This window comes from Rhinopithecus bieti, unplaced genomic scaffold, assembly GCF_001698545.2.
Source record: "Rhinopithecus bieti isolate Rb0 unplaced genomic scaffold, ASM169854v2 scaffold_3033, whole genome shotgun sequence".
In the NCBI taxonomy this organism is placed as follows: domain Eukaryota; kingdom Metazoa; phylum Chordata; class Mammalia; order Primates; family Cercopithecidae; genus Rhinopithecus; species Rhinopithecus bieti.
The window spans coordinates 38348-49594 of record NW_016803877.1 but is presented as its reverse complement, the minus strand read 5'-3'; the positions used below and the strand labels follow the sequence as shown (position 1 = coordinate 49594).

At 42.7% G+C, this 11247-nt stretch overlaps 1 protein-coding gene across 1 annotated transcript in view; it reads left to right on the top strand.

Annotated features, from left to right (window-relative positions):
* The window catches only part of LOC108517660 (nuclear pore membrane glycoprotein 210-like), a gene marked incomplete at its 3' end in the record, with an annotated part of 78048 nt that overhangs the window by 28474 nt on the left and 38327 nt on the right, over positions 1-11247 (top strand). The window contains 3 exon segments of the mRNA XM_017855749.1: positions 1791-1822; positions 2141-2278; positions 3063-3218. Of these exon segments, the coding sequence (XP_017711238.1) occupies positions 1791-1822; positions 2141-2278; positions 3063-3218 (326 nt within the window).

Below are 11247 nucleotides of genomic sequence, written 5' to 3'. Positions count from 1 at the left end.
TCCGCCCGTCTCGGCCTCCCAAAGTGCTGGGATTACAGGCTTGAGCCACCGCGCCCAGCCTAATTTTTTAAATTTTTGTAAAGAAGGCATTTCACTGTGTGGCGCAAGCTGGTCTTGAACTCCTAGGCTCAAGTGATCCTCCCATGTCATTCTCCCAAAGTGCTGGGATTATAGGTGTGAACCACTACATCCAGCCATAATGTATTTCATATGCACATTTCCATGTGTCATCAGGTCCACATAGGGTACTTTATTTTTCTTTTTTTGGAGACAAGTCTCACTCTATCAACCAGGCTGGAGTGCAATGGCATCATCATAGCTCACCTGCAGCCTCGACCTCCTGGGCTCCAGTGATCCTCCTGCCTCAGCCTTCCAAGTAGCTGGGACTACAGGCATGTGCCACCACACCCAGCTAATTTTTGTATTTTTTGTAGAGACAGGTTCTTGCTATGTTGCCCACAATGGTCTCAAACTCCTAGGCTCAAGTGATCCTCCTGCCTTGGCCTCCCAAAGTGTTGGGATTACAGGTGTGAGCCACCACTACCAGGTGCATAAAGTACTATTAATTCTAAAAATCCAAAGGTTTAATATGCCAATTTAGTTACCCATGCCCCAAATATTGAACTATTGCATTGTTTCCACTTTTTTTTACTATTGTAAATGGCATAACTGAGTATCTTTGTACATTTTTTTTTCCTTTTGGATAATTTCCATACTGTGTAACAACAGAAATGGAGTTATTGGGTAAAGGGATAGGGAATGAATCTGTTTCTAATGCCTCCAAAACACGTAAGTATCCTGATTTTTAGTAGCCTGTCAAACCTGCTTTCCTCTCCCAAACCTACGTTTTCTTCAATGCTCCCTCCTTTCACTCAGTTTAGACAAAATCCGAAGTCGCCCTTGACTCTCCCTTCTCCCTCAGCTTCTGTATTCAATACATTATTAAGCGCCACGTCAATTCTTCTAAATGCCTGTCAAATCTTTTTTGTTTGTTTGTTTGTTTTTTTACCATCCCCATTGTGCTCTCTCTCTCTCTTTTTTTTTTTTCCTTTTGAGACAGAGTCTCACTCTGTTGCCCGGGCTGGAGTGCAGTGGCGCGATCTCAGCTCACTGCAACCTCCACCTCTTGGGTTCAAGCGATTCTCCTGCCTCAGCCTCCCAAGTAACTAGGACTACAAGCACATGCCACCACGCCCAGCTAATTTTTGTATTTTTTTAGTAGAGACGGAGTTTCACCATGTTGGCCAGGCTGGTCTGGAACTCCTGACCTTGTGATCCGCCCACCTCGGCCTTCCAAAGTGCTAGGATTACAGGCGTGAGCCACGGCGCCCAGCCTCTCTCTCTCCTTTTTTCTTTTAATTGAGACAGAGTCTCATTCTGTCACCCAGGCTGGAGTGCAGTGGCGTGATCTCAGCTCACTGCAACCTCCACCTCCCAAGTTCAAGCGATTCTCCTGCCCGAGCCTCCCAAGTAGCTGGAGTTACAGGCATGCACCACATGCCTGGCTAATTTTTTGTATTTTTAGTAGAGATGGGGTTTCACCATGTTGGCCAGGCTGGTTTTGAACTCCTGACCTCAGGTGATCCACCCACCTCATCCTCCCAGTGATGGGATTACAGACATGAACCACCTCGCCTGGCCAGCCCTGTAGAACCTTATACAAAAAGGTGGCCCTCTATATATGGGTGAGTTTTGCTTGTTTTTAAGTATGAGGAGAATTTCTTACCTTAGCACCTTTAAATGTTGTCTTTTTCTTCTGAATAGCTGATAGCATCCCTTGGCCTTTACAGTTTATGGATGTCCAGGGGTCTTTCTTCTGAAAGTATGATTTCCCTTCCTATGTTGATTTTTTTTTAAAACCTCTTTTATTTCAGGGAATTTTAAGCTATTTTCCCTGATTGTGATAATTAGTTTAGGTCTAGCAAAACCCTTTTCATTATTATTTCATTTTCATTATTATTGAACCATAGTAGCTATGCTTATTTAATGAAGATAAATATTTATTTCTTTATTTCTTTTATAGATAGAAACTGGTTAATTTATGAGCATACCATTTTGTTGACGTTTTGAGTATATGAATGTATATTATAAGAACAGTCCTTACAAAATATATTTTGCTCCTTTTTTCCTGCTCTTATAGAATAAAGATATTCAGCCTATAAAATTTCTAATCAAACACCAACAAGAAGTGAAGATTTATTTTCCCATCATGCTTACACCCAAATTTCTGGCATTTCCTCACCATCCTATGGGAAAGTTATATCATTATAAAGTACAGGTATGGTGTCCTATAAGGCTTCACAACGAGATAAGCTGGTTTCTCTAATAGCTTAATTTATTGAAATTTGATTAATGTTACATTTATTTCTTCCCAATCCTAAGAGTATAACTTGGGTTTTGGTGACAACCAGAATTATACTCTTGAAAAATGTCATCTGTAACAAGACTTGGTTATGGATGCTTTCTCTCTTCCCAGTATCCTTTCCTTGTGAGTTTTATAAAGTTCTGTTGTATCTTTTTTTGACATTTTGTGACACTACCATTACTTTGCCTCCCTTTAGTATTTCTCTTGCCTGTTAAGGTACTTTACTATAGTGTCACAGTTTCTTTTCTTTTTTTCTTTTTTTTTTTTCTGAGACAGAGTTTTGCTCTTGTTGCCCAGGCTGGAGTGTAATGGCGCCATCTCGGCTCACTGCAACCTCCGCCTCCCAGGTTCAAATGATTCTCCTGCCTAAGCCTCCAGGGTAGCTGGGCTTACAGGCACGTGCCACCACTCCCGGCCAATTTTGTATTTTTAGTAGAGATAGGGTTTCACCACATTGGCCAGGCTGGTCTCGAACTCCTGATGTCAGGTGATCCACCCACCTTGGCCTTCCAAAGTGCTAGGATTACAGTTGTGAGGCACTGCGCCCAACCTAGTGTCACAGTTTCTAATGTGTCCAAAAATAACTTATTACATTATGTTATTATTTGTAAGCTTTATTGCACCAGTCAAGTTTTATATTTTCACTTAAATTTCATTTTCTTCTGATTGTAATTGAATGTAATGTGCGTTTTCACAGGTAGAGGGTGGCAGTGGCAACTTCACCTGGACTTCTTCTAATGAAACAGTGGTCATAGTAACCACTAAAGGAGTAGTGACTGCAGGTCAGGTCAGGGGGAATAGTACTGTTTTGGCCCGAGATGTACAAAATCCCTTTCGATATGGAGAAATTAAGGTAAACGACTCTCCAGATAGTCTTCTTCTTATCCCTACAACACTACTGTCTAAATTTAAGTAATTAACACACTTTAAAAAAATAGCCCAACATGGCTATTTAAAAATATTACTCACATTCAGTCTAGAAATACTTTTTTTTTTGGAGACAGAGTCTCTCTCTGTTTCCCAGGCTGCAGTGCAGTGGCAAGATCTCAGCTCACTCACTGCAGCCTCTGCCTCCCAGGTTCAAGTAATTCTCCTGCCTCAGCCTCCTGAGTAGCTGGGATTACAGGTGCCCACTACCACACCTGGCTAATTTTTGTATTTTTAGTAGAGGTGGGGTTTCTCCATGTTGGCCAGGCTGGTCTTGAACTCCTGATCTCAGGTGATCTGCCTGCCTTGGCCTCCCAAAGTGCTGGGATTACAGGCGTGAGCCACTGCACCCAGCCAGAAATACATATGTTTAAAATATTTCTGTAACTAGGTTGAATCTTGTTTCACTTAATAGTCACTTATTTAACATCTATGTTTGTTTCCTCATAGGATGATGTTAGTATCCACCTCAAAGGTTATTATCAGAATTACTGAAAAATGTTTTTAACTGGAGAATTTTGGCAAAAAAATGATGAAATGCATTCTGTATTTATTATACTAATTATAAAAACACATGTAAAACTGAAAATAGTAATAGGTAACATTTTGAGCATTTGTTACAGTGCTCTGCATGTTCAGAGAAACTTCCCTTGTAATGAACTATAGAAATGATCACTGGAAGTATAGTCTTTGTTGTCAAGATTAAATGAGATAGTGTTTACTCCAGTGCTTAGCATATATTTAATATTTAACGTTAACTTTTTTGTTATAGTTATACATATGATTTTTAAATGGTCTTTATAGTAACTTTATCTCTAGTGTCGTATTTCGGTTTGTCAATCTGTTTCTAAAAGATCGAAAACTCTTTTTTAGTATATTATGTAACCATTTTCCTATTTTTCTCCTTTATTTTTTCTTTTTTTGAGACTGAGTCTTGCTCTGTTGCCCAGGCTGGAGGGCAATGGCATGATCATAGCTACTGCAGCCTCAAACTCCTAGACTCAAGCAGTCCTCCCACCTTGGGCTCCCAGGTAGCTAGGACTACAGATATGCACCACTCCAAACAGTTAATTTATTATTTTTGTAGAGACAGGGTCTCACTGTGTTGCCCAGGCTGGTCCCAAACTCCTGGCCTCAAGTGATCCTCCTGCCTTGGCCTTCCAAAGTGCAAGGATTACAGGTGTGAGCCACTGTACCCAGCCCCATTTTTTTTTTTCCTGAGATGGAGTCTCACTCTGTCACCCACGCTGGAGTGCAGTGGCGTGATCTCAGCTCACTGCAACCTCTGCCTTTCAGGTTCAAGCAATTCTCCTGCCTCAGCCTCCTGAGTAGCTGGGACTACAGGTACCTGCCATCACACCCAACTAATTTTTTTTTTTTTTTTTTTTGAGATGGAGTCTTGCACTGTTGACCAGGCTGGAGTGCAGTGGCGCGATCTCGGCTCACTGCAAGCTCCGCCTCCTGGGTTCACGCCATTCTTCTGCCTTAGCTTCCCAAGTTGCTGTGACTACAGGTGCCCGCCACCATGCCCGGCCAATTTTTTGTATTTTTAGTAGAGATGGGGTTTCACCATGCTAGCCAGGCTGGTCTCNTTTTTTTTTTTTTTTTTTTTTTTTTGAGATGGAGTCTTGCACTGTTGACCAGGCTGGAGTGCAGTGGCGCGATCTCGGCTCACTGCAAGCTCCGCCTCCTGGGTTCACGCCATTCTTCTGCCTTAGCTTCCCAAGTTGCTGTGACTACAGGTGCCCGCCACCATGCCCGGCCAATTTTTTGTATTTTTAGTAGAGATGGGGTTTCACCATGCTAGCCAGGCTGGTCTCGATCTCCTGACCTCGTGATCCACCCGCCTCGGCCTCCCAAAGTGCTGGGATTACAGGCGTGAGCCACTGCACCCGGCCTAATTTTTTGTGTTTTCAGTAGAGACAGGGTTTCACCATTATGGCCAGGCTGGTCTCGAACTCCTGACCTCAAGTGATCTGCCCACCTCGGCCTTCCAAAGTGGTGGGATTACAGGCATGAGCCACCTTGCCCAGCCCCAGCCCCATTTTTAATATATGTTGCTGTTCTCTATAGGATTTAACAGTTTGCCATCACTCAGTGAACATTTATTATCTCGTAGGTATTATTGGACATCCAGGGATACATAACACATAATCCCTATCTTAAAGTATTTAAAGTCTAGCTAGGAAGACATATTGACATGAAAAAAGTTAAATAACATTTTAAGAAAATGATATGTGAGATATTTTAAAGCCCTGTATGACTGAGAACTACTTGAATTGTACAGTAAGTGCTATTAGTAAAAGAGAAATCCTTGTGTATGGGACTCTCAGAGACTATTGTGAAAGAGGTGGGAACTTGAACAAGACTTTTGGAGGATGGAATAAAAGTAAGGCCCGAGGGTCAAATTTAGAGTGCTTCCTTATTTGGTAAATAAATTTTTATCAGAATACAGCTACTCTCATTCATTTACATATTGTCTGGGACTGCTTTCAAGCCACCAGCTGCTGAGTTAGTAGTTACCACGGAGACTGTGTAGCCTGAATAAGTCTGAAATGTTTACTATCTAGCTCTTTACAGAAAGCTTTGCCAATCCTTGCTGTAGACAATGGGGAACCAATACAGGCTTTTAACAGGTCAATGGTATGGTAAGGTCTCTGTTCTGAAAGATATCTAATTATTTTTATAGTCAGGCAATAACAACCATAATACTAAAAAACAAAAGATACTTGCTGGTGCTATAGACTAGTAGATTAGAATGGATTGAAGGGAGAAAGTGAAGACAAAAACTTCAGTTAAGCTTGAACTGGTGAAATGGTATTAAGAATAGCTGGAAATGGACAAAATGAGACTCTTTTTTAACAGGTAAACTCAATCAGATTTGATGCCTACTTGAGCAGGGAAGAGTGAAACATTTAAAGCCACAGAGATGATGTGGAGGTTTCTCACTTTGCCAGCGGGGTGGATAGAAAATGCAAGAGGCTAGGAGTGGTGGCTCACACCTGTAATCCCAACACCTTTGGGAGGCCAAGGCAGGAGGATGGCTTGAAGCCAGGAGTTTGAGACCAGCCTAGACAACAAAGCAAGACCCCCATCTCTTAAAAAAAATAAATAACCAGGCGTAGTGGCACGTGCTTGTAGTCCTAGCTACTGAGACAGGAGGATCACTTGAGGCCAGGAATTTTGAGGTTGCGGTGAACTATGATCACACCTCTGCACTCTAGCCTAGGTAAGAGTGAGACCCTGTCTTTAAAAAAAGAAAAGAGGCTGGGCGCGGTGGCTCACGCCTGTAATCCCAGCACTTTGGGAGGCCAAGGCAGGCGGATCACGAGGTCAGGAGATCGAGACCATCCTGGCCAACACGGTGAAACCCCGTCTCTACTAAAAATACAAAAAATTAGCCAGGCCTGGTGGCAGGCGCCTGTAGTCTCAGCTACTTGGAGGCTGAGGCAGGAGAATGGCGTGAACCCGGGAGGTGGAGCTTGCAGTGAGCCAAGATTGCGCCACTGCACTCCAGCCTGGGCGACAGAGCGAGACTCCATCTCAAAAAAAAAAAAAAAGAAAAGAAAAGTAAAAAAAGAAAAGAAAATACAAAAAAATGGAAAAGATGATGAATTTAGTTTTGGATACATTTCGTGTAAATTCACCTATGGAGCATCCAAGTGGATGCTTTTAATTGGAAATAGGGGTCTGAAGTTCAACTGAAAGATTAGGGCTGGAGAGTTTGCATATGGTTAGTCACTGAAGCTTTGGGACTGGGTAAGGTTTCCCAGGAAGAACATATGGATCCTGTGTAATGTAAATATCACTTTAAGAAACATAGGCAGAGGAGGAGGAACTAGCAGAAGAAACACAGAAAGTGGCAAAAATGACAAAATAAAAGATACTTTATTTTATTTATTAATTTTTGAGATGGGATTTTTCTTGCCCAGGCTCAGTGCAGTGGCACGATCGTGGCCTACTCCAGCCTTGACCTCAAGCAGTCCTCCCACCTCAGCCTTCCAAGTAGCTGGGACTACAGGCGTGTACCACTATGCCTGGCTAATTTTTTTTTTTTTTTTTGAGACAGAGTCTTGCTCTGTTGCCCAGGCTGGAGTTCAGTGGTACGATCTCGGCTCATTGCAACCTCCGCCTCCCGAGTTCAAGCAATTCTCCTGCCTCAGCCTCCCCAGTTGCTGGGATTATAGGCACCCGCCACCATGCCCAGGTAATTTTTGTACTTTTAGTAGAGACGGGATTTCACCATATTAGCCAGGCTGATCTTGAACTCCTGATCTCAGGTGATCTGCCCGCCTTGGTCTCCCAAAGTGCTGGGATTACAGGTGTGAACCACCACACCCGGTCTAATTTTTTATTTTTGTTTTTGTAGAGATGGGGTCTTGCTGTGTTGCCCAGGCTGGTCTCAAATTCCAGAACTCAAGGGATCCTCCTGCCTTGGCCTCCCAAAGTGCTGGGATTACAAGCATGAGCCACCACACCCAGCCAAAACATATTTTTAAAAGATACCAAGAAAGAGGAAGTGCTCTAAGTCAAAGGTCGGCAAACTTTTTCTGTAAAGGGCCAAATAGTGAATACATTAGTCTTTTGTTTTGTTTTTTTGTTGTTGTTGTTTTTGAGATGGAGTCTGTCGCCCAGGCTGGAGTGCAGTGGCACCATCTTGGCTCATTGCAAACTCCACTTCCTGGGTTCAATGGCGCCATCTTGGCCAACTGCAAGCTCTGCCTTCAGGGTTCATGCCATTCTCCTGCCTCAGCCTCCTGAGTAGCTGAGACTACAGGCACCTGCCACCACGCCCCACTAATTTTTTTGTATTTTTAGTAGAGATGGGGTTTCAGTGTTAGCCAGGATGGTCTGGATCTCCTGACCTCCTGATCCACCTGCCTTGGCCTCCCAAAGTGCTGGGATTACAGGTGTGAGCCACTGTGCCCAGCCCCCCCTTTTTTTTTTGACATGGAGTCTTGCTCTGTTGTCCAGGCTGGAGTGCAGTGGTGCGATCTCAGCTCACTGCAAACTCTGCCTCCCAGGTTCAAGCGATTCTCCTGCTTCAGCCTCCTGAGTAGCTAGGCACGTGCCACCATGCCTGGCTAGGTTTTATAGGCACGTGCCACCATGCCTGGCTAATTTTTGTATTTTTAGTAGAGACGGGGTTTCACCATATTGGCCAGGCTGGTCTCGAACTCCTGACCTCGTGGTCTGCCTGCCTCGGCCTCCCAGAGTGCTGGGATTACAGGAATGAGCCACCACGCCCGGCCTAATACATTGGTCTTTACAGGCCACATATAGTCACTATCTCATATTCTTTTTTGTGGTTGTTGTTTTATTTTACAACTTTTAAAAATGTAAAAACTGTTCTTAGCTCATTGTACAAAAACAGGTTGTATACAGGCCATAGTTTGCCAGACTCCTCCTATATGGAGTTAGATGCTTTAAAGAGATCAATAAATTTAAAAATGTAGAGTGACATGTTTAGCACCTTGTGTGTGTGTATATAGAAGAGACCTGTACCATTACATTATGTATAACAGTGAATAACATATATATAGAATGTGTTTATATATGTTCATGTGTATGTAAATATTTAAGGAATGATTTCTTCTAAGTCTTTTTCTTAACATTTTAAAATTATGTATATATATATATATGTGTGTGTGTGTGTGTGTATATATATATATATATATATATATTTTAAGGCAGGGTTTCTCTCCCATCACCCAGGCTGGAGTGCAGTGGTACATTCTCAGCTCATTACAACCTCCATTTCCTGGGCTCAAGCAATCCTCCTGCCTCAGCCTCCCAAGTAGCTGAGACTACAGGCGTGCACCACCATGCCCAGCTAATTTTTGTATTTTTAATAGAGACATGGTTTTCCATGTTGGCCAGGCTGGCCTCGCACTCCTGACCTCAGGTGATCCACCTGCTTCAACCCCCCAAAGTGCTGGGATTATAGCCATGAGCCACTGTGCCTGTTTTTTTTTTTTTTTTTTTTCGGACAGGGTCTCACTCTGTTGCCCATGCTGGAGTGCAGTGGTACAACCTCAGCTCACTGCAACCTCTGCCTCCCGGTCTCATCCCATCCTCCCACCTGAGCTTTTCAAGTAGCTGGGACTACAGATGTATACCACCACACTCAGCTAATTTTTAAACTTTTTTAAAAAATATAGGGAGACAGGGTCTCCCTATATTGCCCAGGCTGGTATTGAACTCCTGGGCTCAAGCGATCTTCCTGCCTTGGCCTCCCAAAGTGCTGTAATTTTTAATCTTTAGGTGTACATGGTAGGTGTTTATATTTATGGGATACATGAGATATTTTGATATGGTCATACAATGCATAATAGTCACATCAGGGTAAACGGAGTATCCATCACATCACCTCAAGAATTTATCCTTTCTTTGTGTTACAAACATTCCAGTTATACTCTTTTAGTTATTTTAGCAATTTTTTTTGGAGACAAGTTCTTGCTCTGTCACCCAGGCTTGAATGCAGTGGCAGGAACATGGCTCACTGCAGCCTTGGCCTCCAGGGCTCAAGCAGTCCTCCCACCTCAGCCTCCCAAAGTGTTAGGATTACAGGAGTGAGCAACCGTGTCTGGCCATTAATGATCTTTTAAAAAATGTGTTGTTGAGGCCAGGCGCAGTGACTCACGCCTGTAATCCCAGCACTTTGAGAGACCAAGGCAGGCGGATCACAAGGTCAAGAGATTGAGACCATCCTGGCCAACATGGTGAAACTCCTTCTCTACTAAAAATACAAAAAATTAGTCGGGCATGGTGGTGTGCACCTGTAGTCCCAGCTACTCGGGAGGTTGAGGCAGGAGAATTGCTTGAACCTGGGAGTCAGAGGTTGCAGTGAGCTGAGGTCGTGCCATTGCACTCCAGCCTGGGCAACAGAGTGAGACTCCGTCTGAAAAAACAAAACAAAACAAAAAATACCGTGTTGTTGAGTTTGGTTTGCTAATATTTTGTGAAGAGTTTTTCTATCAATGTTCATCAGGGATATTGGCCTGTAGTTTTGTTTGTTTGTTTGTTTTTTGATGTCTTTGTCTGGTGTTTGCATCAGGGTAATACTGGCCTCATAGAATGCGTTTGGAAGTATTCTCTTCTCCTTTATTTTTCAAAATACTTTGAGTAGGATTAGAATTGGTTCTTCTTTAAATGTTTGGTAAAATTTAGCCGTGAATTCATCAAGTCCTGGGCTTTGCTTTGCTGGGAGACTTTTATTACAGCTTCGATCTCATTACTTGTTATTAGACTTTTCAGGCTTTGGATTTCTTCATAGTTCAATCTTGGTAGGTTGTATATGTCTAGGAATTTATCCATTTCTTCTAGGTTTTCCAATTTATTGGCATATAATTGCTCATAGTAGCCCCTAATGATCCTTTGAATTTCTGTGGTATTGGTTGTATTATCTGCTTTTTATCTCAGATTTTACTTTTATTGTTTATTATTTGCTTATTTTATTTAGTTATCTAATTTTTGAGACTGAGTCTCACTCTGTCGCCCAGGCTGGAATGCAATGGTGCAATCTCGGCTCACTGCAACCTCTGCCTCCCGGGTTCAAGTGATTCTTATGCCTCAGCCTCCTGAGTAGCTGGGATTGTAGATGCCTGCCACCACACCTGGCTACTTTTTGTATTTTGAATAGAGATGGGGTTTCACCATGTTGGCCAGGCTAGTCTCAAACTCCTAACCTCAGGTGATCTCTCGGCCTCAGCCTCCCAAAGTGGTGGGATTACAGGCATGAGCCACCGCACCCAACCAGATTTTACTTATTTGGGTCATCTCTCTTTTTATTTTTTTGTCTGGCTAAAGGTTTGCCGATTTTGTTTATCTTTGCAAAAAACCAACTCTTCATTTTGTTGCTCTTTTGTATTTTTTAAAATTTCATTTATTTCTGCTCTGATCTTTATTATTTCTTCTACTAATTTTGGCTTTGGTTTGCTCTTGCTTTTGTAGTT